We start from the raw sequence: 24,772 nt of genomic DNA, 5'->3' as shown, positions 1-24,772 counted from the left end.
CTGGAGCACACACATCATTTTAACAGGCTTTAATGGTGCTAGTGACTAACGTCAGAGATTGGTGTCGTGAAGCCTTGCACACGCGCATTTCTGCCGAATAGGATGCCCGATAAATGGCCAAAAAGCGTTGCAATATGGCCGCCGAGTGGAGGGACTTGCCTAAAAGGACTTTGCTAACGTTTCGACGCAACAGCGTCTTCCTGAGTCAAACATGTTTATTATTCTCAGGGCTTCAAGTAAGAAACTACTCTGTGCCTGAAAGTTCTCAGAAAGATTTGAAGCCACTATGTACAATTATCTAGTTTCAAATCTCCCAACCCATGCCTGAATTCCAGCAGAGTGCCTGACAACTTTAAACCAGGGTATTCTCTGTTTCTATTCATTCCTTGAACCCGCCTGGAATCCTGGGCCTTTGTTTACCAAAACACTGACAGATTTTGCACACAAAAAAAAAACACTGCCACAGGAATATAAACTTCATATCACTCTAGGAAGGAGTTGGAATTTCAAACAAAGAAATGCTGTGAGTGTTTCAGCTAGGCAAGGGAACTTGACTGTCACCAACAAACCCTTTATAAAAACAGCGCTGCCGAGGTAACATTAAGACACACTGCAGACAAAGAGAAGATAAAAATGGCCTAGGGGGATTTCTAGATCGAGGTCAGCTTGTTTCGCCTGCCCGCCACTATCATAATCGGAATTCAGGTCTATGTTTGTCACTGGAATGTCTTTGTTTACTTTTAGAACCTAATTTATTTATAATTTACAATTACATATTCTGACACAATGCACATGACATAATTGAGGTTGTTACCAGCAAACGTTTAAAAAAACTTTAGATGTGTCTTTTTTGGGGGAGTTAACTGAACAGAATCAAGCTTTTACTCTAATGGCACGCTCTGAGAAACAAGACTTCCATACATAAACCACAATGGCACTTGACCTCCAAAACAGCTATGGGAGTTGACTTGGCATGTTGCAAACAGTACAGGCCTTTTTTCCGAGGGGAATCATTTGAATTTGAGTACTCTGTCGAGGGAGGGAAGTCTTTGGCAAAAGGGGGTGGATTGTGCACTATGGAATGCAACATTTTCCTGCGCAAGCATCTGCCCTGGCAGAGAAGGAGCTCCCCAGAGATTGAGAAAGGAACCAACTCCATAAGACTGCACCTGTGATAGCTGCCGAAATAGGCCACGATATTCTTGTGCTTGCATTCCTTCATCATGGTGATCTCTTGCTGGATAGAGGTGATGTCATCGCCTGCAGGTAGGGGGGGGGGGGGGAGTCACATGACTGGGCAGTTGACCAATCAATATCACCACAGTCATAACACATGTGTGGTGTAAATGACATAACAGCTGCCTTGTATCATGAGGAAAATTATATTTACTTCACTTGCTCCATCAAATCATTTGAATTGACACAAGTACCAAAAAATATATTTTACAGATAAAATGCTTAATAGAATTAAACAATGGTTTACCTGAATTAAACTAGATCATTCACTGAATAAACACAGTAAGAAAAATAAACATTGAGTCTGAATTTGAAGTCCTTTACTTACCAGGATCCAGTTTTACAATTTTGATAGCTGCAATCTCCGAGGTTTTGATGTTCCGTGCCTACGATGTGAAACAAGTAAAGAAATGTAAATTAATTGACAGAATATCTTACTACCTCATTTGGGCTCCAGCACTTCATTACCTTTTCCACAATCTTGCATACTACAGACTTAACCTGTAAAGTGTCTCAGTGGCTAGTGACACACACACACACATACACACAGCATTTGACCCATCCATGGCAAGTGAACACACACACACACACACACACACAGAGAGCAGAAGGCAGCCATTTAACAAAGATATTCTTTCTTATCCTTTTTTTTATCAAAATCTCTGTGATTAGGAATGGGGGTGTTTCGGTGCATGAAAAAGAACCGTTGAAGCTAAGGTAGAGAAGGCAGCCACTGCTGCAGCGCCCTGGGAGTAGTTGGGGAGTTAGGTGCCCTACTCAAGGGCACCTCATCCGTGGATGCAGAGGACACGGGAGAACGCTTTTCAATCACACCCCCCACCCATATTGGTCCAACCACTCAGGGATCAAACCGGACACCCTTTGATCACAAGCATAGGAATCACAGTATAAGATCACAGTGCATCAACATTTATTTGGCATCACCTTTGGTCTTGCATTCTAGAGTCTAGAGTCAGTTGACAGAGATTGAGGGCCAAGGCTATTCAACTTATTTATCACTGCCATGATTACGGCCCTCAATGTTAATGCATCAGTCAGACTAAACAGAACAGGCACAGGCAGTCCAGAACACAGAGCATTAACAACTGTGCATCATCGACATTCTGATTGAGCATTCTTTCAGAATTCCACTCAATACCATGCTGTTCAAAGCACTCTCATCCGTCCTGGCGGCTTCACGCAGGTCGACCTTGGCTTTCACCTTCCTCTGTGTGTGTGTGTGTGTGTGTGTGTGTGTGTGTGATTAGACTCAGGCAGAGGGGCAGGGCTGGGTAAATTTTAAGAGTGCAGGCGCTCAGCGGGCAGCCTCTCTACCCAACAGACGTGGCTCTCGTCCAAGGACACACACCTACTGACTGATGCATCAGCATTTATTATTGAGAAATACCCAGGAAGACGCAAGCTAAGGCTGGCTTTACCTTATACATGTTGTAATCCTGCTACACCTGAGTCAAGGAAAGACAAATGGTGTTTTATACCCCAAAATGCAGAGAAAAAAAGAGACAAAAACAAATACTACTCTGTTTAACAAAGATGTTCTCTCTCATCCTTTTCATCCATTCTCTGTGATTAGGAATGGGGGTGTTTCTGTGCATGAAAAAGAACAGTCAAAACGAAGGTCTTTCTTTAGTTAAACGACATCCTTTCACACTGTGACCTAAAGAAGTAGCGTGCTGGATGTTTGCCTTGTGTACAGTGATCACCGATGCAACCAGTAGTCAGGCAGCCATCCTAGACAAAACCTGGAGCTTGCCTTCACGTCCTGTTTTTTTCCTGTTACGGCCAGGGACTTCCTGTGACCAACATGACAGCAACGTTTTCCAAACACTGCCTGTGACGCCTGAAATAATACTAAGGCTGATTTAGGACAAAGGCCCAAACAAGTAAGCTGTAAGCAGTTCCTCTAATGTGAACTACAACCCTGATTCAACATCAATACTGATAGGCCTACTCTTAATTGAGGATAATACAATTAAATATAAGACTATCTGTCCACTTATACTTTTGACCTTCTGGAATTAATTGAATGTCTTTCTCGAAGTCTTCTAGGGCTGCACTTAAAGCCACACGCTCCTTAAAGGAGCTCTTTGTGGGGTGGTCAAGATGAAGTAACAACACTGGTGGCTCGCCCACTGCGCGCTAACTATGACGGTTGATTGCGTGATGCGGAGCTGCTCGCCTGGGACAAGTGGTCTCGTGGAGTGCCAATGCGTTCCGTCTGGCACCGAGCCACCTTATGTTGGGCACAGTATGTTGACAACGGAGTAGAGACGTCAACGTAAATACACATGACCTCATGGCTATTGTTTTGGGGAGTAGTCATTACGTTCAACAACACTGTAGATTGCTGTATCCAGACTTTTCCTGAGGAGGAAATCACTGCAGCCTAATGCCCTCTGAGTGGTTGATGATGTAGGCTACCATTAACGCAAGAGTAGGAATGTAAGGGCAGGGGGAAAATAGACCAATACCATTATTGTCTTATTTCTCTACGCAGGCAATGCAACAGGTTTTACACATTGGCCTGTTTAGTCCTGCAAATCATATAATTTAGAGTAACGTAATAGGTTCAGTGCCTAATTATATACCTAACTTTCATTCCCTCGAACATTTTGGTTGTATCAATTTAAACAGCCTTAATTCCCAGTATAGGGAGCGGATGACAGTCTGCAATCTGTGAGTGATGTTTGGAGAAAGATAAATTGTCTCCTTAGATTAACGTACTGAAATGCTATTTTGCTTCTAGCTTATTCATTTAAATCCGACTTCACATACCACAACTGTCCATTATAGCTTTGTCCCTAAAGATTTAGCAAGAGCCTACCACAACTAATTAAATGGTTAAACTGACTGTCACTGTTCGCCAACAGGATGCAGAAGTCGTAGGCTAAACTAACTGCTCTATTAGGGACTAGACGACTAGGCTATTTATTCTAGTCAAGCAAAGTTTCGAAGAAACTGCGAACTGTGATTTATTGGCAATCTAACTACCCACGGATAGAGTATTGCAAAATACATAAAGACAAACAAAGCAATGTGCCAAAGCAAAGAGGTCATTTTAAGGTTGCGTGTCGACAGCCTAGATGAAAACGTGTACCCAAACTCCCAAATCCTGGTGAACGGGAAAATGAGCTTTCTAACGCTAGGTTTCCAACTGACCTTAAATACATCTCCGTATGTGCCACTTCCAATACGATGAATTATCTCGTAGTCGTCCAGAGGGTCCAAGAACGAAACCCCGATAGTATCCATTTCAGCTGTTTGTTTCAATAGTGTTTCTCACGCCTTAGACGGTCATGGTATGACAGCAGCGCTTGGCGATGTAGGCTACTGTAGGGCGAAGTCCAACCGCGCTGGCCAGCCGTATCCTCTCCGAGCAGTTACTAATGCATCCTCCCAAACTGCCAGGTGTAGCAGCCTGTTGAGTTATCTCGATGTTTGCCTGAAAGCACTGATCACTTTGCCATTCATCAACTTCCAGTCCAGGGGCAAATTGTCAGAGGGAGTCGTGTCACCCTGTGCAGTCTTTCAAGTCGCACCAACACCAGTGCCTATTTGCGCATGACTATTGGTTGGTGCCGAGGATGCTGTGAAAAGGCATTAAGGCAAGTTCTCTCTATGCTCCTGGCACGGCAAAGGAAATAAACCAGACAGACAGTATAATGTCAACACTATGAACTTTATTCGTTTACTCAACTAACAATGAGACTTCATTGCAATCACAATGGAAACCCCAAGACTGCAAAATGCTATGTTTTAGTAGCATTAGATTGCGTTACACTAAAGGCCACTATACGGATATTACATGCACAATTATGGCAACAACTAAAATGAAAACGTTAGTTTATGAAGCTTAAAGGTACAGATGAAAATGTAAAAAAGTGCTAGGACACCAACATGTAGAATAACCTACAGATTTCATCTGAAGAGCGTCACTAATACCAAAGCATCAAAAAATAAATCACTTTTTATAAATGCTAAAAAATAAACACACTCTCATAACAAGTGACTTTGGTTTGTCAGTCAAACATTCCCATAAGTTTATGGAGAGCCTAGTCACAAAAATACAACCCCTTCATGTCTCAGACTCTGCACAGTGGAATAAACTCAATGTATGGTCAGTCACATCAATTGAAAGTATGGGAATCATTTGAAAAAAATCCTGATTAACTCGACACAGACTCCCCTATGCTTTCACAGTAAAAACACAAAAGAGCCGCAGGGCAACTCTAATCCCTATTCAGGAGGTTAACCACAAGCCTTTAAGGACAAAAAAAGCAGGACAGCACATTTCCAGGAAATCCCACAAGCAGAGCTCTTCCACGTCACAAAGTCATGGAGCTGGTCAACACAGAAACTAGCTGGCCTGGCCTGTTGTGGTCTTCCTCCTCCCATCTCTCTCTCTCCATCTCTCTCTCTCTCCATCTCTCTCTCTCCATCCTCTCTCTCTCTCTCCCCATTCTCTCTCTCTGTGCTGTTGTTCTGGCGGCCGCTGCCACTGCCCTACAGCGTCTTGCGCGGGCGCTTCATGAAGGACAGCGTGTAGTCGCCGGACGCCGAGGGCTTCTGCCGCTTCAGCTGCACCTGCGACTGCGCCGTCAGCTGCAGCTTGATGGCGCTAGAGTTCACCTTGGCCGCCGACAGCAGCTCCTTCATGCCCTTCATCTTCTCGCTTGTGAAGGTCACCACGGGGCCGGCGCCCAGCCCCACGGCCTGCTGGGTACAGGAAGGGGTGGGGCTCGGCGTGCTGGCGCGGGTTTTGGCCTCGGACGGCTCTGCCCCACGGGCTCCCCCTTGAGAGGAGCGCCTCCGGGCCCCGCCATCAGCGATCTTTTTCGCGGTGGTGGCGGCAGCGGCGTTGGTTGGCTGGGCGGGCGGGGGTACGGGTGTCTGGCCGGCGGAAGGCGTCTGGCCAGGGGGGAGGGCTTGAGGCTGCTCGTCCAGTTTCGACTCGCGGCGAGGGCCCCGGCGCCGGCCCTCACGCGGGTCGTCGCTCGACTGGTCATCATCGTCCTGGGTCTCGGCCTCTTTGGTGATGATGGAGACTTTCTGTCTCACCTGGGGACAGTTGGGGTGAGAAGAGGACACAGAGAAGATCAACGGGGGGACTCACCACAAACATATTTCATAAAGTCTGTTAGCACAGGCCATGCTAGGCCAGCAACTGCAAGGGTCATTTCAGTGTGTGTGTGTGTGCTTTTGTTTTGGTTGATCTGCAGTGGAAAATTACTGTGGTAGAGCAAGAGGGTTTGAAGACCAGAACAGAAACCACACACACACACACACACACACACACTCACACTCACTCACACAAAACACACAAACACACACACAGGGGTGCCATCACTTGTGTGAAAGTAGTATTGCCAAATTTCTTGCCAAGCCCAATGTGTTGTAGTTATTATATCAGAGACGATTCATTCGGAATGGGTCATTCAGGAAGCCTACCTATTTTCTTTGTGATTGCCTTTATGTAACACTACAATCTTATATAGCCTACCATATAGTAGCATATAGGCCTACTCATTATAAAAGTTATCAAAATCAAGCAATCCACATTCCAATCACATTAGTCACATTATGCTGTTACTGACTGTTGACAACTGTGCTCTGTAGGCAGTGTGGTAGAAGTTCATACTTCACAAGAGCTATAGGGGTGTTGGAAGTAGGCCTATTTTGTAAGAAGGAGTGTGGATCATGAAAGGGGGGGTCCGGGAATTTGAATTTTTGGGACAGAAATACCTAACAGAGCAAGCAGCTCTTGGTTGCTTCTTTCTGACTCTGGTGACGTAAACATTGGCTACCTGCATAATGTTATCACTTCCCTGCTTGACACAATGGAGACATATTTCACGTCAACAATGGAAACTAGCTTTCGGTTAACGGAGATGCAGATCATCTCCCTAATTAATTTCTTTGCGCAACAGGCCACAGTCTACGTTCGTTTCAGCAAGAGGAGTGAAATATTTTTTTTTTTGTAGCTGCCATAACCATAGGCTATTTGCTAGGATATTCACTTCTGTTAGACATAGAACAAGTTGGTATTTCCTTTTTTTGTGCAGTGGATTAGGCTATCAAATCGCTATGCTCGTTTCATGTTACAGTAATCCACTTCATTCGTGGTTTTAAATAGTACAGTAGTTGTTTCTGGCCTACCCACAAGTGGTTCAGTTTCACTTGCGCAGACGCATACATTGAAAGGACACTCCACTAGGCTACCATTTAATTGTATTCCTCTATATTTGATGACACCAAATTAAGATGTAGGCTATATCTTCATAGGGGAAACTTTTAGTTTATTTTTCTTTCGGTCCGATAATAGCCTACCATTCAATTGTGCCGCAAATTAACAGACAGAAGCACGGCAGGGCACACTCCCAATGAAAATGAATGGAACACAAAACCTCACTTCTCTCGCGTCAGTCACTGACAGTAGAATGCATCGGGAAAAACACTGTTCACCAAGCCAGGATGATCAGCTATTGGCGCGGTACAGCAGCAGTGTGTGATGTTTACCCTACTAAGTGTAATCTTAGGTAATGTCATGTATGAAAACTAGTATTGCCATGGCAATACTGGCGACGGAGGCCATGCACACACACATTTAGACTCGTACACAGTCACTCACTCACTCACACCCACACCTAGACCTGCAGGACAGTGAGCCAATATACAGACACCACAGAAGCCTCAGCACAGTCTCTTGTGAGGGGCTAGACGGTTCTCACCTGGGCGTCGAAGCGACTGAGCGACTGCACCAGGTAGGTGGCCCAGCCCACATGCAGCACAGGTGTGGGGCTCCCCTCTTCCCACTTACAGATGCCGTCATAGAAACGCAGCAGATGCGCAAAGCATTCTGGGTCTTGGAGTGCCGAGAGAACGGCAGCCTGTCTTGGGGAGTCCTGAAAGTGATGAAGAGGAACAAAATGTAAAAAAAAAGGAGATGAGAAATGAAACAGGAAGTAGTGATTACCATTACAGTGTAACCACGTTTGTTGCAATAAAACTTCAGGGTGCTCATCAAAATGATGATTATGATTATTATTATTAAAGGACCCCGGCTGGAGTTTCTACCTTCTCAGACTTCTCCGCTGTGACCTCTGCACCCTCGGCCCCGCCCTCCACGACAGTCTCCTTCAGGAGCGTGGGGATGACGTCATTGGCGATGTCAAAGAACTCCTTATAGATCTCCTCATCCTCACGGCAGTAGTTGTAGCTGGAGAAAAATGGGGGGACAATTATTAGGGCTGCAACAATTAATTGATTAGATATAACCATTTTTTATTTTATATAATAATATATAGCCTACTATATATTATTTTCCAACTATTTGTCAATTATTTGATTATCTATTGGCCAATTATTTGACACTGATCTTTCTGAGGGAATGGACACAGTGGGTATGCTCAAGTTGATTGGTTGATAGCTAGGCTCTGCTCAAGTTGATTGATTGATTGATAGCTAGGCTCTGCTCTGTTGGGAGTTGCATCCTTAGACAGTAACTTCCAGCATAGTTTTCAATGGGACTCCAGGGATATACACTTTGTTCATACCAGGGACGTGGATAAACAGCTCTATTTAGGACTTTCATTGGACAATGGATAGCCTATGATCCAAATTTGTTCAAATTTGTTACATTGTGAGGCAACAATCTGGGAATCTGGGGATTGTTTTTTTTAACTTTCTTTGAAGTGATTTCAAGCATTCAGGGTCTGTAAAGCATAAACACTTGATGTAAACGCAATGATCTGCAAGCGACAAAAATGTTTAAACAGGGCACATTAGCAAACTCAATGGCCTTAAAGACTGCAAGTCTTAATAAATGAAAATAATAAACCAGGAAACTACTGAATGTTTTTCACCTCTCTCTCTCTCATCAGTGTTCTCGTCCTGCCCATCCTCCCTAGCATCCACAGCACGCGCGCGCACACACACACACACACACAGAGGAAGCGTTTTCCCAACAATGGGACACAGGAAGTACTGAGCGGGAAAAGGAAGAGGCGGGAATGTGAGCCTTGGGCGCGCCTCTGCAGCCCTGGCCGCACATCTGAACAGCGACAGGGGACAACGGAGGAGGACCGTTCCAAGCGTTCAGCTCCGAGCGAGCGAGCAAGTATTTTTAGGGCCGTGCGCTTGATGTGAGGCAGAAAAGTGAGGGTTTACAGATCCAGGAAGCCAAGGCTGCCAAGAATGGAAGCTGAATGAAGCTTCCGGTGACGGAGAAAGACAAAAGTAGAAGAGTAAACACACGCACACACGTTTCAAGAAGACAAAACATACACACACACACTTTTCCAGAAGACACACACACACACACACACACACACACACACACACACACAGAGACACAAATGAACAGACAGACACCCACACACACACCAGGCGTACAACTCTGTCACTCTCAGGAAGCGCCGTCCCTTTCCTTACATTACGAGAGAGAAGCACACAATGTGATGCAAATTTTGCAAATTTTGCAAATTTTGTGTGTGTGTGTGTGTGTGTGTGTGAGTTTGTTTTTAAACAATCACGATAAGTGTACCACATCTGGAGATATTGGTCATAACAGGTGGAAATGTATGATTACATAGGATGGAGATAAATCTCCCAGCAAAAATACAACCTTCTGGTTCAACATCCTGTTGAGTTTGCTGCCCTCTACAGCTCGCTCTGATGCCATAACAGGCCAAGCTTTTTACACACAAAGCTCAACCAAACAACCTACAGCTACGACTCAGCGTTTTACAGTCGACAGCATGTCGTGCACTACTAATAAACATTTTGTGATACTTGTGATTCTTGTTTTATTTAGTTGCTGCCATTTCATTCTTCTTTTATGCTCTTTATGTTGTTATTGTTGTTGTAAGAGATACAATTAAATCTATGCTATCATTGTGCCCTTGAGCAAGTCACTTAGCCCCAAATTGCAATGGTGAGACTGGCCCTTGCAATAATTGACATATGTAAGTTGCTTTGGACGTCAGCCAAAATGAATAAGAGGTAAATGTAGCCCGACTGTTGTAGAGTATGTATGGTTATTAAATGAAGATTAAAAAGCCTATTAAGAATAATAACAGTAATAAAAACATAAATATTAATTTAATAACAATATCAAATGTTAAAGGTGATATAAGCGATGCAGGGTAACGCCAGAGACTTTCTAATGAGGAGACACAGCACTCAAAAAATCCTCTATAGAAATGCATGGGGCTAGTTTGTAACGCCAATATGGCCGTTGTCTACACATATCCCACCCCTTCCTCGGCAAAACGTTGACATGTGAATACATTGAGCCAAATTATATGGAGCAAGATTGGTGTCGTGAAGCCTTGCGCACGCGCATTTCTGCCGAATAGGATGCCCGATGAGTGCCCGAAAAGCGTTGCAATATGGCCGCCGAGTGGAGGGACGCCTCTTCTGTTGACGTTCAAACAAAACAGAGAGCTAGCTCGCTACTCCCTCCCCCTCCCTCCCGTGCAATTGAAACTCTCCCAGACGCGCATCTCGTCTGTGATTTGCTGGAACAGTTTGTTATGTTTTTATGGGCAAAGTTTGTTGTTTTGTGGCTGTTCTTGGAGCTTAGGCTGTCCACTTTTGTCCACCATTAAGTGCAAGGTGAACAGAGGAGTCCTTAAACATTTCTATGTGTGGTTATTTACATGTACAATATCATAACACGTTTATAACGTGTGGTTATTTAATGAAGGTGTTGTGCGGACTTACTCCTGCATGACGGTGGCGGCCTCAGCCCATGACCCCAGGGCGTCCTGCACGTTGCGGTGTCTGTAGTGGTACCCAGCCAAGTACATGAATGGGTAGATGTGCTCGTTGTTGTAGTACTTCTTGGCTGACTCCACGGCCTAGGAGGGGAGAGGAGAAAGCAGCGATAAACGCATTTAGGGAGGAAATGGGGTGTCACTTCCTGTAAGTTGCTTTGGATAAAGCGTCTGCTAAATGAATGAATGTAAATGGCAGGGTTCCCACTCTAAGTCAAATGTTAAATTCCATGACTTTTCCCTGACAAAAAAACCTACATTTCCATGACTTACTATATAATGAATGGTACAATATAGCGACGAATGAGATCACAACAGCCTCGTTGCGCTTAAGAATCTGTTACTTTTTTAGAGCGGGAGATGAATGAATGGGCATTGAATAAACAAAGTTGGGATACTCAAGCAAGCAGTAAAGCTAATAACCAGATATACACCAATTCTGTATAAATGTATTTTGGCAAGTACATTTTAAACTTCAAGTACATTTTAAACAAAATTCCCTGATATTCCATGAATTTGCCCCAAAAATTATAAAATTCTCTGACTTTCCAAAATTCCATGATATTCCAAAAATTCCATGACCAGTGGAAACCCTGAAATGGTTACAGTGTGTCAACAACTAGGGTTGGACTCCATCGTGATGATTGACCGATATCACGATGGGAAGCAACCATCGTGATGCCACACCCCCAGACACGCACTAATTCTATAGACCTTGCTTTATCATAAAAACTTTCCCCTGGAAATGAAATTGAGCCTAGAACTGATGTGTATGCACGGTAGCCTACTTTTAAAGAGACTTAGAGACTTATTGGTCTATGTAAAACTACAGTCTTCTTCAAATAATTCCTGATTGTGACATTGTTGTCTTTTTTTACATGTCTCATACTGAACTTTAATATTTAATGTTTTAGCCGAAAATAGTCCTAATTAATTACTATTATTGTTACGTATGTAAATGTATTGTTGATTGTCAGATAGCTCTAATATTTTTCCGAGGCGACAGCACTTAAGCGCCAGATACGTTCTTCTCCACCGTGTTAAAAGAAACTATTTCTTTCATTAGACTTATAGAATCAGAAGACCTCCGTTTTCCCGTATGGCACGGATTTCATTGGAGCAGATCTTGCACACAACTTCGGTAGCCTATAAGCCCTATTCGGACGGGGTTAGTTTTACGTGGAGACGTAGGGTAAAGTAGAATTGGCCATTTATATTACAAGCCTCCTGTGGTAAAATTACTTTACCCCACGTCTCCACTTAAAACTATTCTTGTTCGAATAGGGTTTGTTTATTGGCTGCCCACTTTCTTCAGACCATAGCCTATATGTTGTTTTGAGCTGTGCTATTATACAAGTGCAGTTGATTTAGCTTGACAAATTAGTAGCACCTCTCCCTGGCTCCGTGTAACTGTACCTCAGTGATGTACACACAGCCTGATCTTTTACAAGTCCGTTCTTTGGATGAGACGTTAAACCGAGGTCCTGACTTACTGTCGTCATTAAAGATCCCTTGGCACTTATTGCAAAGAGTAGGGTGTTCCCTGGATTCCTGGCTAAGTTCCCAAACTGGCTCAAATAATCTGGCCCCCTAATCATCCCCCAGTGTAATTGGCTTATTTATTCATCCCTTCACTCTCCAGCTAAATCTGGTGTGTGGTGAGCATATTGGTGCACAATGGCAGCTGTGCATCACCCAGATGGGTGCTCCACATTGGTGATGGTAAATGAGGTTCCCTTTTCACTGTAAAGCACTTAGGGTGCCTTGATAAAACGCTACACGAACAGTCCGCAACTAAAGCTGCAGTACAGTAATTTCCTGTATATTAGTTGCATTGTGTATAAACCACATGGTGGTGTTTTATGCTCATTAAGAGGGACAAAGCTTTGTATTGACCACACCTGTGTATTAACTGCAGTGCCCAATAGCCCAATGAATATCAGAATCAAATCAGCAGGAAGAATGGAGAAAAAAAGAAACCCATTCCCATATATAGCCTGCCCCTGTGTATTAAAGGGACACCAGGCAACGTTTTTTCGTGTTAATTACTCATCTTCGTAAGTCGGTATATGGTTAAATGACTCATTACAGGGCGAATAAAGACTCTCTCGCCCGCCCCTACTGCCTGTAGGAAGAATATCCCGCTTGCAAGTTCAGTGTATCGTACTTGCCGACCGAAGCAGGATCAGTTTACATCCTGCATCCACAGCACAGAGGCAGGCTAACGAAATGCTGGCGATTGTTGCAAACGTGTGTATAATGGCAGAGCCGGTGAAGAAGCAGCGAAAACCCTTGATGGAAGATGCAAAGAAAAGGAAAAGAGCTTCAGACCGAGTTTCGTAGAGAAAAAGCATCAGGCTTGCCTGGTGTCCCTTTAACCCCATAGCTGAGGAAATTGTGCAATATCAATGTATAAACCTCGGTTGATAGACTGGAAATGACAGGTAACTCTGCCCTCACCTTCAAGTGGATGTTCAAGGGACTCTCTTTACCACTGATGGGCTCCTGGTCCTCCAGGTCTGCTAGTGTGCCCATGGCCATAGGGTATCTGATACGAGAAAAGAAATAGCCCTGGTGGTCAACTAAAGTACTGCATTCATTGAATACAGAAACAAATGTGGGTCCTATGGTCAGGAATATGCTAAGGGGAATGGAAATGTGGACTAAAACTAATATAACATTTAATAATACAGAGATGCAAATTGTGTTGTGAGCCTAAAATGATTGCTCTGATTCATCGAAATGTTAAGGTTAAAAATTGAGTCTCACTTTTCCAAATCTCCTCTTTCGTAGAGCAGCCACAAAAGCCTCTGCAAAGAGAACGAGCAGTTAGGCAGCAAATAACAACAAACAAACAAACGACAACAACAACAATAAAACATGGAATACAGGTCTGAATTCCTCCTGCGGTATCACCACTAAGCACAGAGAACTGGTCCCAACTATATTAAACATTCATGTCTGTGTCATCATTTGTTCCTTCTTGAGTTCCTCTAACAGAGCCTGCTATTGGTTACACTTGAAGTGTGCCAAGTGAATGTACAGGTAATACGCGCACAGTTCAATCCTAATGATAATTTGTGTTATGTAGAAATATGAAAATATGTACTGTACTTATATGAAATTTGAATACTACAATGCATATAACTTATTGCAGTGCACTTGCATTGTTTTATAAGAGCTATTTTGACCCAATCAAACAAATAAATTACTTCACCAACTACATCAGTTATCTACAGGAACCACCTCAGTATGACTTTCCCAGGACGAAACCACACACACACACACACACACACACACACACACACACACACACACACACAATGACTTTCCCAGGACGAAGTCCAACCTGTTGCAGCTGCAGAAGCTCTGTGCTGTCCGTGTGCAGGTCCAGAGAGGGGTTGATGGCACACACCATGAAAGCCACCTCCATGTTGCGGTTACACTTCATGTACGAGCCTTTCAAATAGAGCCAACTCTGCAGAGGTGAGAAATGAGGGACACAAACACACAAACTAGTCATACACCCCTTGATCATGTGGTGCATGTGTGTGTGTGTGTGTGTGTGTACCTGTGATACGAAATGTAATAATAATAATATTGCTATTTGTTACTTGTTTTTTTACTTATTACATTACATTTGGCTGACGCATTTTTAGCCAAAGCGACTAACAACATGGTAAACAGTTTAAGGTTTAAAGCAATTCTCAACAATTTTAGGACAATTTAAAAAAACGGTAGAGTACAGTAAGAATAAGTGCATCAGTGAGTGCTGTTCAGTTACGTGTCAGTTCAAGACGGCTGGTGAGTGCTAGGATCAGCAAGACTTGTTGTAAGTGGTGCTATGAGAGGAGATGTTCTCTAAAGAGCTGGGTCTTCAGGAGTTTTTTAAAAATGGAGAGGGATGTCCCTGCCCTTGTAGGAACTGGCAGTGTGTTCCATGTTGTATTTGTATTTGTGCTTCCTGTAGGACTGCATATTAGACTGCAGAAATTAGCCTAAGGCTAACTATGGTGCAATGCATCAAATGGTTGTATTTATGTTTTAATTGCACATTGTCCCTTACAAATACAATTTTACTTGAAATATGAAAAGGCGGGGGAAACATTTCAACTAACTCTGTGGACAATTTTAAAATACAAAAATATGTTGGCAAAAGATACAGAGCACCTAAAAGTGCCTCGTGACATTTTTCTTCCTGTAATCCCTAATAATACTTTTACATTATCTCACAATACGTTTGCCTTTACAAACAATATTTTGGGTACCGTGAAGAAACACAAAAGTATTGTGAAGTACTGCAAATATATTGCAAGATTAGATAATGCAAAAGTTTTTTGTGGAAACTCAAAAATGGCTAATAAAAAAAAAAAAAAAACATGGCCCCTCTGGGGTAGCCTGGCCACGCCTACTTAGATCTCCTTTCAGGGTGATACTAGTCTGGAACAGCATACTTCACTGCCATTTCCATCGGTTAGCAGATTACCTGCCCAATCAGCGACGAGAGGGGATGACACTATAGTTTTGAAATCGAAAGTGGCTTTGGTATACGGTAGTATATTTAGTGATGGGCAAATAAAGCTTTGGTGAAGCACTGAACCACTTTGAACAATTGATTCAAAAATCATTACTCGAAGCTTCAGTAACAGCGACCTCTCCTGGTGGAAAGTCAAGACTGCATCTAAATGATCCCGGCTAGATAGTGGACAGGAGGCTTTACTAGTGAAATAAATCTAGTGCACGCACCTAACCACCCCACCCCCACACATACGTAGTGCACATAAATAAGAATGGGATATCATTATTTATACAAAATAAAGATTGATCAGGAGCCATCAGAATAAAGTTTTCCCACGTATCTTTTACATTGTAATAAAAATAAATCGATATGAACAAACTATGCTTGTCACAGTAGAGGCTTTGAACCAAACGCAATGTTTTGCATTAGCCTAAAGTGTTTATGCTTTGAGCGCGCTACAATTCAGACTAGAAACGAGGCCGTGCCAGTTGCAGTGGCAGCACGATTGGTTCGTGAGGCGGTGGCGCTGCGAACCACTCAGGTGATTCTTTCAGAGAATGAAGCAGTTTCTGCTTCGGACATCATATGTCACGTGATTTTTCCGTAGCAAAGCAAGCTTCGGAGCAGTGGTTCAAATGGAATTGTAGTTACTGGTTTGAAGCACCTATCGAAGCTTCAGTGTCAGACTGCCATCACTAAGTATATTGCAGTCCGAAGAATGTGTACATTTATTTACAGCAAAGGCCCAAATACATTGTTTCCTGACTGCCAATGCTGTGTAAAGTAGTAGTGCGAAGTAGGAAGTAACATGAATCCCTGAGTAATGTGATTGGTTAGGCTGGACCAAAGAAATTCCCAATCGTGAGTGACCAGACTCTATTCACTTCATAAACAGGTTTTGTTTACCAGGCTACCTCTGGGGGGCCTTTCTAGATAAACTAAAGTGAACATAAAAAATCTCATTACTTCATTGACATTCACCCTTTCGTTCACTCCGGCGGTGACAGTTTGACCCCTCCGATCCTCATTCCCTTTCCCGTGCCACGTGACCTCAGCAGTGTCCTCGCCATCTTTGCCGAAGATGACCCACGCATGGTCCTCTGAGAGAGCCAGGTGGACATCACGAAGTCCCAGGACCTGACAGGCGGCGACCACTGCAAAAGCCACCCCTGAGCTGTCCAACTTAGTGCCTGAGCACAAATAAACAATAAACACAGACACATATAGACCAGTAGCATATTAGTTGCACAGTACTAGTATAGCCTTTTGAGACCTTCTGTTCGGTCACCTTCAGTAAGGTTTCAGACAGCAGTTTTGTTTATGGCTTTCTCAAGGGTATACAACTCACAACAAGTAAGGGGTCAGTCCTATTCAATGAGTTGTCAATACACAACTTTCAACTGATATTAAAGAGTGGTGAGGGCATTCTCTTATCATGTACTCCAATGACATGTATAAGCAGAAATAGATTGTTTTCATAGGCCTACCAGTGATTAGACTGAAAAGCGATTGGATGTGAGCACGGTCCTTGAAGTAGGATCGACTGAGACTGTTCCAAATGACGTCAGACACTTTGTTAACCAACTCCCGACTGGAGATACCACCCGACCTCCGGTAACGGGTCAGGTCCACCGCGCCACGGATCTGAGCTGTGAAGCGCTCGTGCAGGGCCGTCAGCAGACCCAGTTCAACAACGGGGAAGCAGGAGTTCGGGCAGTCTGGCTGAAGGGGCTCGAAGCGCACCCCAGGCACGTTGATTGGGATTACTCTGTTTACGGCCAAGAAGTGCTCCACAAAGCCCAAAACAAGAGACAATAAAGCCAGGTCCGGTTCCGGGTTTCGTAGCTCAGCCTCGAACAGTTTTACTACTCCATCGATCCCTCGAAGTGGAAAGTGCTTTTTCTGCTCCGACCGCAACCCCATGGTCGGAGTCGACTTGAAACAGACGCAAGTGTGTGGAGAGGGGTGTGTCTCTCTGCTGGAGAAATAAATAAATAATAAGTGTAGGGAATTACTACCTGCAGCTAATACATGAATCTCTAATACAACATTGATCGATACGTGGCTGAGTTTCATTTGATCCTGGCCATAAAGTACTGTGGCTATCTGAAGTAAAGTACTGTGGCTATCTGGACACATCTCAATCAATGACGTCCTGCAGCAAACATAGCAGCAACTTAGCACGGCATAGCTAGCGCCACGCAGTTATCTTTACATCATATGTTAGCAGATATTGAAATATTAGCCCATATTCATCTGCGATCCACTGAAACCATTTAAAAAAAGACAATGCAAAAGCGTCACTCGTAAATGATGCGTTTAAGACGGCGGCAGTCAAGTAAATACAACACGTTAACGTTACAGCTAACGTTAGCTGCTTGAAGCTGTATGCTAAATCCTACAGAGCCCTATTACGCGCTTAGCATAACGGCAAATTTATACCAATTTATTTTGCTGCTTGATGTAATGATTTAGAAAAAGAATGCTCTGCATTGAAATCGTTAAGAATACACAAGAACAACTTTCGATTTACCAAAAACTGTCATTTTAAATGTTGAAAAGATGCGCTAACCGCTAACGTTAAGTTACATCAGTTTGTTGTTGCATGTTGTAAGAAGTTGCATAAGCACGCAAGATGCTATTATTACACATACAGGTGATTGTCCTGAATCTAACAGTTCCATCACATATTAAAATTACAATGGGAAAGTCTTCCTTCCAATAAGAAATATAGAGCATACCCAATACTTCAAGGCAACAACCACATGTTTTTGTTGTGCTTCTTGCTTTTACCGCGCACTTCAATGACTAGGGATGTTGAGCCAGTCAGACATATAGCATTTGCGCGAAAGTATCTTCATGAATGCACTGGATTTCCCGTTCACTGCAACAATTGGAGGTACCATTTGTGACCTATGTTGTATATATCGGCGTTTTGCGCCATCAGTTTTAACGTTGACCAGTGTGTGGTATTGCATGTTGGGATATGTAGTTACTTCATGTACAACGCTTGGTGAACTTGACTGGGGAAATCAACTCAGCCATCGTCTGAACCTCAAAAACAAGTTATTTTTGCAACTGAGGTTATTGTCTGATTTACATATAACTCAAAGGCTAATTTCTTGAGCCACAGAGATTTATAGTCCACGCAGTTTACAATCACCAGTCAAACTTCCGTTATCCACCTGACCACTAGATGTCAATGTTCACCAGATTGTACTGTACTGTACCTGTCGGGGCTGTAACCAAGAAGCAAGTAGAGAAACATGGCGGATGTGGAGAGGGAGAACGAGACCATCACAAAAGAAAAAGATGATATACAAATTTTGAAGGTACTCGGATGCTGTTTTTCCAGAAGAATGTCGTCATATTTGTTTTCAGTTTCAACATCATGTTCCTTTAAATCCTTTTTGTGTACATTTGTGCTATTTGTGGAACAAAACCTTCCCCAGTCGTTAGGGCTGTGTAACTATAACAACTGAGAGATGGCAAATGTAGCGATAAGGTTACATTAGTATGGCAGGGAGTGTTTTTTTTTTTATGATAAAACATACACAAATACGACGTAACTTATTCTGCACAATTCTTACCTCAAATGGCAGGTGAAAACTCACAACCATAAGTTCATGAAGCATTGTCTCTTAACAAATAGCTGTAAAGCATTTATTGAAGGCCTAACAAGCTAGCAGCTATCGTGCTAACTCGTCTAAGCTCAGTTGACATTTCAACCAGTCCCCATGTAGGGTGGATGGAATTCTTCTTTACTGTCTTCGGTTTCATGGTAATACAAATTACTCTGCTGTCGGCTCAACTATCAGGTTACTCCTCAGGTCTTATCTGCGTCGTCCTTAAAGCAAGAGAGGGTCAAGTGGTAACATTATCATATTGAGAGATCTGTGGAAGAGTTTAACTTGTGCAATATCAGCTGACAGTGCCAAGTCTAGACTGTATAGTTTGCATAAGCAGGTAACGGTTCATGAGGCACCTGTCATAACTGAGTGATCATATTATTAGCCTAAGCCTGGATTTGTAATTACTCCTTGATCTTCCTCAGGGTCTTGTTGATGAGCTCTACCAGTTCAGAGATCACTATTTTGCAACACATAGCGTGGAGGATGCCAGCCGAAAACAGAACGACGTGACCGAAGAGATGAACAAGACTCTCAAGAGGCTGGAGGAGAAAGAGGGTGCGATGAACAAACAGTTAACAAACTTGAGTTTAACGCTGTCTTCTTAGAAAGACAGTGGATTCCTTAAAGCAAGCTTCTATGTGAACAGTGATGTCAAGTCTCCTTTGAGCACCTGCCACAAGTAGAATGGCAATAAGCCAAATGACAGCAGACAAGACTGGCTGAAAAGACTGTCCCCGTCTTATAAGACACTGCCAAACTCTTCCTTATCCCTTGGATGTAATAGATTGACAGGAGAAGAATATGATCACAGAGTCATTAAATAGTGATTGTAATTGACCTTGCTTCCTAAAGAGGATGGGTGCTCTCAAAAGCGGCCAGGAGAATGCAACCCCACACCATTACATCTGCTAGTGCTCCAGTGAGAGCTCCCTTCACTGTCTCAGGCAGTGGGACAGAGCTATAGGTTTCCTCCCAGGCCTGTGTGCCATACTAATTTGTGTATCTGACAATCTGGCATTGTGAAGAATGGCTTGTCTTACCATATCACTTTCCTCCACTACCTTACATCGTAGTTTTGTTTTTGCTTGTGTCTTTTGTACTGCTGGCCTGTACTGCCTAGGATTGTATGTGAGTGTTTTGAATTGAGTGAACCAGTTGTGATACAATGTGAGAGAAACTCTTTTATTGTTTGTGCTTTCACAAGTCATGGAGTAGTATCGTTTTAAATAGGGTAACTTCGCACTTACACATCCTCTTGACACACACTATAGACAACTATTAACCATGATAAATTGTGATATTTTCATGGACAATCATCATATTGAGAAAATCTCATAGCGTTGCAATGTTACCTTTGACACATACATTCAGATATACACATCCTTCAAAATGTCCTCCGTCCTTTGCTTCCGTAGAGGAGTTTGGACACAGCGCCCAGTTCCTGCTGCTGCGAGGCCGTTGCCTGAACGTGGGCCCTGATTTCAGCCCCAGCGCGGAGGAGAGCCTGTCCCGTGCGGTCAAGCTGGAGCCCAGTCTAGTGGAGGGGTGGAACACTCTGGGGGAGATCTACTGGAAGAAGGGAGACCTGGTGGCAGCCAAGACCTGCTTCACTGGAGCCCTGCAGCAGGTGAGAGAACTGTGTAGGTGACAAGAAAGGAAGGCAGACAATATATAAAACACACACACACACACACACACACACACACACACACACACACATATATATATATATATAACATTTACATTCCTAAACAGCTCCTGTTAATAAATTAATGTGTTGTCTGAAGAAGAGCAGCACTCTAAAAGGTCACGCACATTAAATAATTAACGGGACCTGTTTGACTTAAACTGTTTGTGCTCCCAGTCTTACCAGAGTAAGAGTACCAGATCTTACCATCTGAAAGTTTGGTCTGCTCAATCTCGTTCTTATCGAGTGCGAGGGAAAAAAAATTGGAGGTCTGTACCCAGCCATAGACAGTGACTGATAATCGAGTTTAAATAAATAATCAAATAAAGTTAATGTTGACTAAATAAACAGTAAATGAACATATAAAAACAGGGTATGTATGTCTGCATACTGTAAATCCAAAGCCATGATGCTCACTGACCCTTGGGTCCATCAGGAGAAGAATAAGGTGTCTCTGAGGAGCCTGTCCATGGTGCTGAGACAGCTGCGACCTGAAGAGGGCGATCAGGAGCCCGGCAAGCGGGTGCTGGAGAGCGTGGACATGGCCAGACAGGCCGTACAGCTGGACGTCAAAGACGGGACGTCCTGGTGTAAGTAGGACGAGACTTCTTCTGTACACCGGAGTATGAACTGAATCCAGATAGAGTTGTTACTCAACATTTTTACTTATTGCAAAGGCCGACAAATTTATGTATGTATGTATGTATGTATGTATGTATATATTTACTTATAAACCGAACAGCAACATTTTGATGGCTATTAAAGTTCATAGCTCCATCTGTATATGATGACAAGTAGTTTTGTGAAATGTAGACAGTAACCAGTTCATTTCCTGTTTGTGACAGACATCTTGGGTAACGCCTACATCTCCCTGTTTTTCACAAGTGGACAGAAACCTCAGATATCCCAGCAAGCGCTCAGTGCCTATGCACAGGCTGTGAGTTACATAGACCCGTTTAAGGACTTACATTAAAAAGTATTCAGCTATGCTATTAATTAATATAATTAATCAATAACATTTTCTCATAATATTAATGATTTCATTGTCTCAATTGAGCGCTTTACAAAACATTATCAGCTCGGTCTAAAAGGGCAACTTCGTCTTTCTTCTCTTCTTTTGTGTTGCTTCGTCCTTCACAGGAAAAAATCGACACCACAGCCTCCTCAAACCCTGACCTGCACTTCAACAGAGCTACGGTATACAGAGACCTTTTTGCCACAAATTATAAACCTCAAAACAAATATCTAATATCATATTATTATTAATACTAGAACAATGAGATAATATGAATGGATATGAATTTGTAACCAAATGTTCAGGCCAGATTTCTCAAAGAACCTGGACGTCCATGTTGTTTTTTTTAGCAGATATCGCTTATTCACTTCTTGCCTCTTCCCAACAGCTCTTTCAATATGAGGAGATGTTCAGCTCAGCTCTGGCTGGCTACAGTCGGGCGGCCATCTTGGATCCTGCCTGGGAGGAGCCTCGGGAGAGAGAGAAGCAGTTGCTGGATTACCTGGAACGAGTCACGGCCCTCATCGACAACAAGGTGTGAGAACAGGATGTGCAGAGAACTCGCTTGTAGGTCTCGAGCAGACCGCACACACGCACACACACGAACACACACACCTCAAACAGAATCTTACACTGATTCGTGAGTCATGACCGACACAATCACTTACCCACACCCCAAATACTCTAGCCTGACGAGCCAGACCCACATTAAAATGTAGGGTCTGGGCACTCACCCTTCACAGTGCTCAGTCCATATGCACCGACCCTCTCTGAGGAATGTAATGGTAGCCATGGTAGTCACATAAAACTAGGTGTCTTACTTCATTTTCAACTTGCTCCGTATGCGAGAGAGAGATAACAGAATCATTTCTCCAGTAGATGGCAGTAGAGAGTTGTTTTTATTAGTGATCAGTTGTATGAAGTGTATGAAATGATAGCATGGGGATGGAAAGTTAAACATCTCTCTCTCTCTCTCTCTCTCTCTCTCTCTCTCTCTCTCTCTCTCTCTCTCTCTCTCTCTCTCTCTCTCTCTCTCTCTCCCAGGGGAAGGTGAAGGCTCGGCGCTTACGGACCATGCTGTCCAATCTCAACCTGTCGGCTCTGGGCCCTTGTGCCTCTCCTCAGTTTCGGTCTCCCACAGGCCGCACCGGAAGCCTGGAGCCCCAGTCCTTCTCTGCCCTCACTCATGGCCTCAACACTGGGGTGGCCGCCATGGGCAAGGTGGTCTTCAGCCTGGCTCCGGAGGGGAGAATGGCTTTGTAAGTCTACGCTTGATTGATTGATTGATTGATTGATTGAGTGAAAGAAACAAAGTAGGAATAATGGAAATATAAAATGAAAAAGAGCAAAAAGGAAGAAAAAGATAAAGGAAGGATGATGGAGGAAACAGAAATAGGTGTCAAAATAAGTGAGTATGGACAATATAGTAATGACCTTTGACCTTCTGTTTTGGGACGTGTTCCTGCAGCACGTTTGGCATGGTGGACAGCGAGGAGACGTGTTGTGTGGTGATGGTGTACAACACAGCAGACAGCTGGGGGGTGCTGATAGGGGACTCGGTGGTGATCCCTGAACCCCAAGTCAAACGCCACAGCGTGTCTCACAAAGACAAGGTCAGTCCCCACCACTGGTCCCCATACGCATGCACGTCCAATTAAAAGCCCAGTCCCATTATTTTAGTGAAATGTCTGTCACACATAATAATGATGGATATTATAATTAGTTTAATTAAATAGTTAGAGAATTTAATGATTTTGCTCTGTGTGCATTAACAAATGTATTCATGGAACACTCTAGAAACACAGACATCATTATTTTTTAATTCCTCAATCAGAGGGGGATGATTCAGAATAGAAAGATCTGTGTTCAGACGGTCTATTCTATTACACAGTACAGTATTTTGGTGAACAACCACGTTTCTCTCTCTCTCTCTCTCTCTCTCTGTCTTTCATACTCTCAAACATCTCAACCTTCCTTTCCAACCCTCCTTCTGCCCACAGACGTTTGACTTCCGTAGCATACGCGTGGACTCTCCTCTACTCCTCATCGTGAACGGCAAGAGGCAGGCCGCGAAGAGCCAGACCGCTGCCTCCGTCAGCTACAAGCCTCAGAGTGAATGATGGGAGAGAAGAAAGCAGAGTCCGCGTTTAAATGCCACACTTGGCCGTGTCTCTGCTGTGAGCAAGGGAGGAGGGCATAGGGGAGAGAGTCTTCCAAGTATGTGTTTTGGTGACGAGCCTTGGTAAGTTACCACAGAGTGACCTTCTAATGGAAGAGCCCTTTGGCTTCATTCATCATTAGCAAAACAGGAAACAGGACCAAGGCTGTTCTTTTAAGAGGTTTACTACATCTTTGTCACCAAACCACATACAGTATGTGGGAGTACCACATGGAGCGATTAAGTTAAGGAAGGGGGGGGGGGGGGGGTTACTGCTTGAACAACACAGGTTGGACTGCAACAACCTGTAAGCAACAAAGCATTTTGATGGCTAGAGGAAGGAAAGGAAGGAGAATGCTACACTTTAAGTACTATAAGTATGTTTTATGTACATATGAATGCAATGTCTTATTTTTCCTTCTTTTTGTTTTAAACTATGTACATATTTTTAATGTATTTCCTTTTTTGTAAGTTTGTTTGAGCGTGTGAAGAATGTTACTCTTTATTTGTCACGGAAACTGCTGCTCTTTGTTTACATATGGGGGTCCATCAAATAAAAACGTACAAATATTTATTTTCTGTTGATTCCTAAACAAACATGACATGGAACTGAGTTTAGTTCATTTTACCTTTTCATTGCAATAACTAGGGATGGACTTCCCATACTGATTAAACTATTCATGTTCATTCATATTTCATGACGGTAGATAGATGTACAATGGAGACTA

At 43.3% G+C, this 24,772-nt stretch overlaps 3 protein-coding genes across 6 annotated transcripts in view; 1 reads left to right on the top strand and 2 right to left on the bottom strand.

Moving 5' to 3' along the window:
* Window positions 1-4,822, bottom strand: part of map4k2 (mitogen-activated protein kinase kinase kinase kinase 2) — a 38,693-nt gene extending 33,871 nt beyond the window's left edge. For both annotated transcript variants that reach the window (XR_006025019.1, XM_042070690.1), the window contains exons 1-3: window positions 4,417-4,822; window positions 1,565-1,622; window positions 1,170-1,260 (exon numbers count right to left, since the gene is read on the bottom strand). Coding sequence is in view for 1 of the 2 variants with exons in the window: in XM_042070690.1 (XP_041926624.1) it covers window positions 1,170-1,260; window positions 1,565-1,622; window positions 4,417-4,509 (242 nt within the window). In the remaining variant the exon portion in view is untranslated. The remainder of the gene's footprint in view (window positions 1-1,169; window positions 1,261-1,564; window positions 1,623-4,416) is intronic.
* Window positions 4,823-4,917: 95 nt separating this feature from the next.
* On the bottom strand, window positions 4,918-18,450 carry men1 (multiple endocrine neoplasia I). Of its 3 annotated transcripts, none has more exons than XM_042070715.1 (10): window positions 18,294-18,450; window positions 17,040-17,530; window positions 16,519-16,742; window positions 14,383-14,511; window positions 13,803-13,843; window positions 13,494-13,581; window positions 10,981-11,117; window positions 8,332-8,473; window positions 7,986-8,159; window positions 4,918-6,315 (listed from the first exon to the last, which is right to left on the bottom strand). In XM_042070715.1, exons 2-10 carry the CDS (start codon window positions 17,473-17,475, stop codon window positions 5,761-5,763), a joined length of 1,926 nt encoding a protein of 641 aa, XP_041926649.1. In that variant the 5' UTR covers window positions 17,476-17,530; window positions 18,294-18,450; the 3' UTR covers window positions 4,918-5,760. The 3 variants fall into 3 exon arrangements, with proteins under 3 accessions (XP_041926649.1, XP_041926651.1, XP_041926650.1); XM_042070717.1 differs by having other exon boundaries at window positions 16,534-16,742; XM_042070716.1 differs by having other exon boundaries at window positions 17,040-17,527; window positions 18,294-18,443.
* A 277-nt stretch (window positions 18,451-18,727) lies between these two features.
* Window positions 18,728-24,618, top strand: ttc5 (tetratricopeptide repeat domain 5). Its single transcript, XM_042070747.1, has 10 exons — window positions 18,728-18,884; window positions 19,607-19,739; window positions 20,600-20,811; window positions 21,308-21,461; window positions 21,717-21,808; window positions 22,012-22,068; window positions 22,275-22,421; window positions 22,931-23,145; window positions 23,355-23,499; window positions 23,887-24,618. Exons 1-10 carry the CDS (start codon window positions 18,819-18,821, stop codon window positions 24,004-24,006), a joined length of 1,341 nt encoding a protein of 446 aa, XP_041926681.1. The 5' UTR covers window positions 18,728-18,818; the 3' UTR covers window positions 24,007-24,618.
* The last annotated feature ends 154 nt before the right edge of the window (window positions 24,619-24,772 follow it).

This window comes from Alosa sapidissima, chromosome 18 (genome assembly GCF_018492685.1).
Source record: "Alosa sapidissima isolate fAloSap1 chromosome 18, fAloSap1.pri, whole genome shotgun sequence".
In the NCBI taxonomy this organism is placed as follows: domain Eukaryota; kingdom Metazoa; phylum Chordata; class Actinopteri; order Clupeiformes; family Clupeidae; genus Alosa; species Alosa sapidissima.
This window is presented reverse-complemented; position numbering and strand designations above follow the sequence as displayed.

Bases quoted from the DNA above. Each gene is read 5' to 3' on its own strand.
- men1 (XM_042070715.1), bottom strand. From the start codon at position 17,475: ATGGGGTTGCGGTCGGAGCAGAAAAAGCACTTTCCACTTCGAGGGATC. The intron at 13,844-14,382 runs GTTGGACTTCGT...TTCTCTTTGCAG, and splicing joins AGCTTCTGCAGCTGCAACAG to AGGCTTTTGTGGCTGCTCTA. The intron at 8,160-8,331 runs GTAGAAACTCCA...CATCACTTTCAG, and splicing joins CAGCGGAGAAGTCTGAGAAG to GACTCCCCAAGACAGGCTGC.
- ttc5 (XM_042070747.1), top strand. From the start codon at position 18,819: ATGGCGGATGTGGAGAGGGAGAACGAGACCATCACAAAAGAAAAAGAT. The intron at 19,740-20,599 runs GTGCGATGAACA...TTGCTTCCGTAG, and splicing joins GAGGCTGGAGGAGAAAGAGG to AGGAGTTTGGACACAGCGCC. The intron at 22,422-22,930 runs GTGTGAGAACAG...TCTCTCTCCCAG, and splicing joins CGGCCCTCATCGACAACAAG to GGGAAGGTGAAGGCTCGGCG.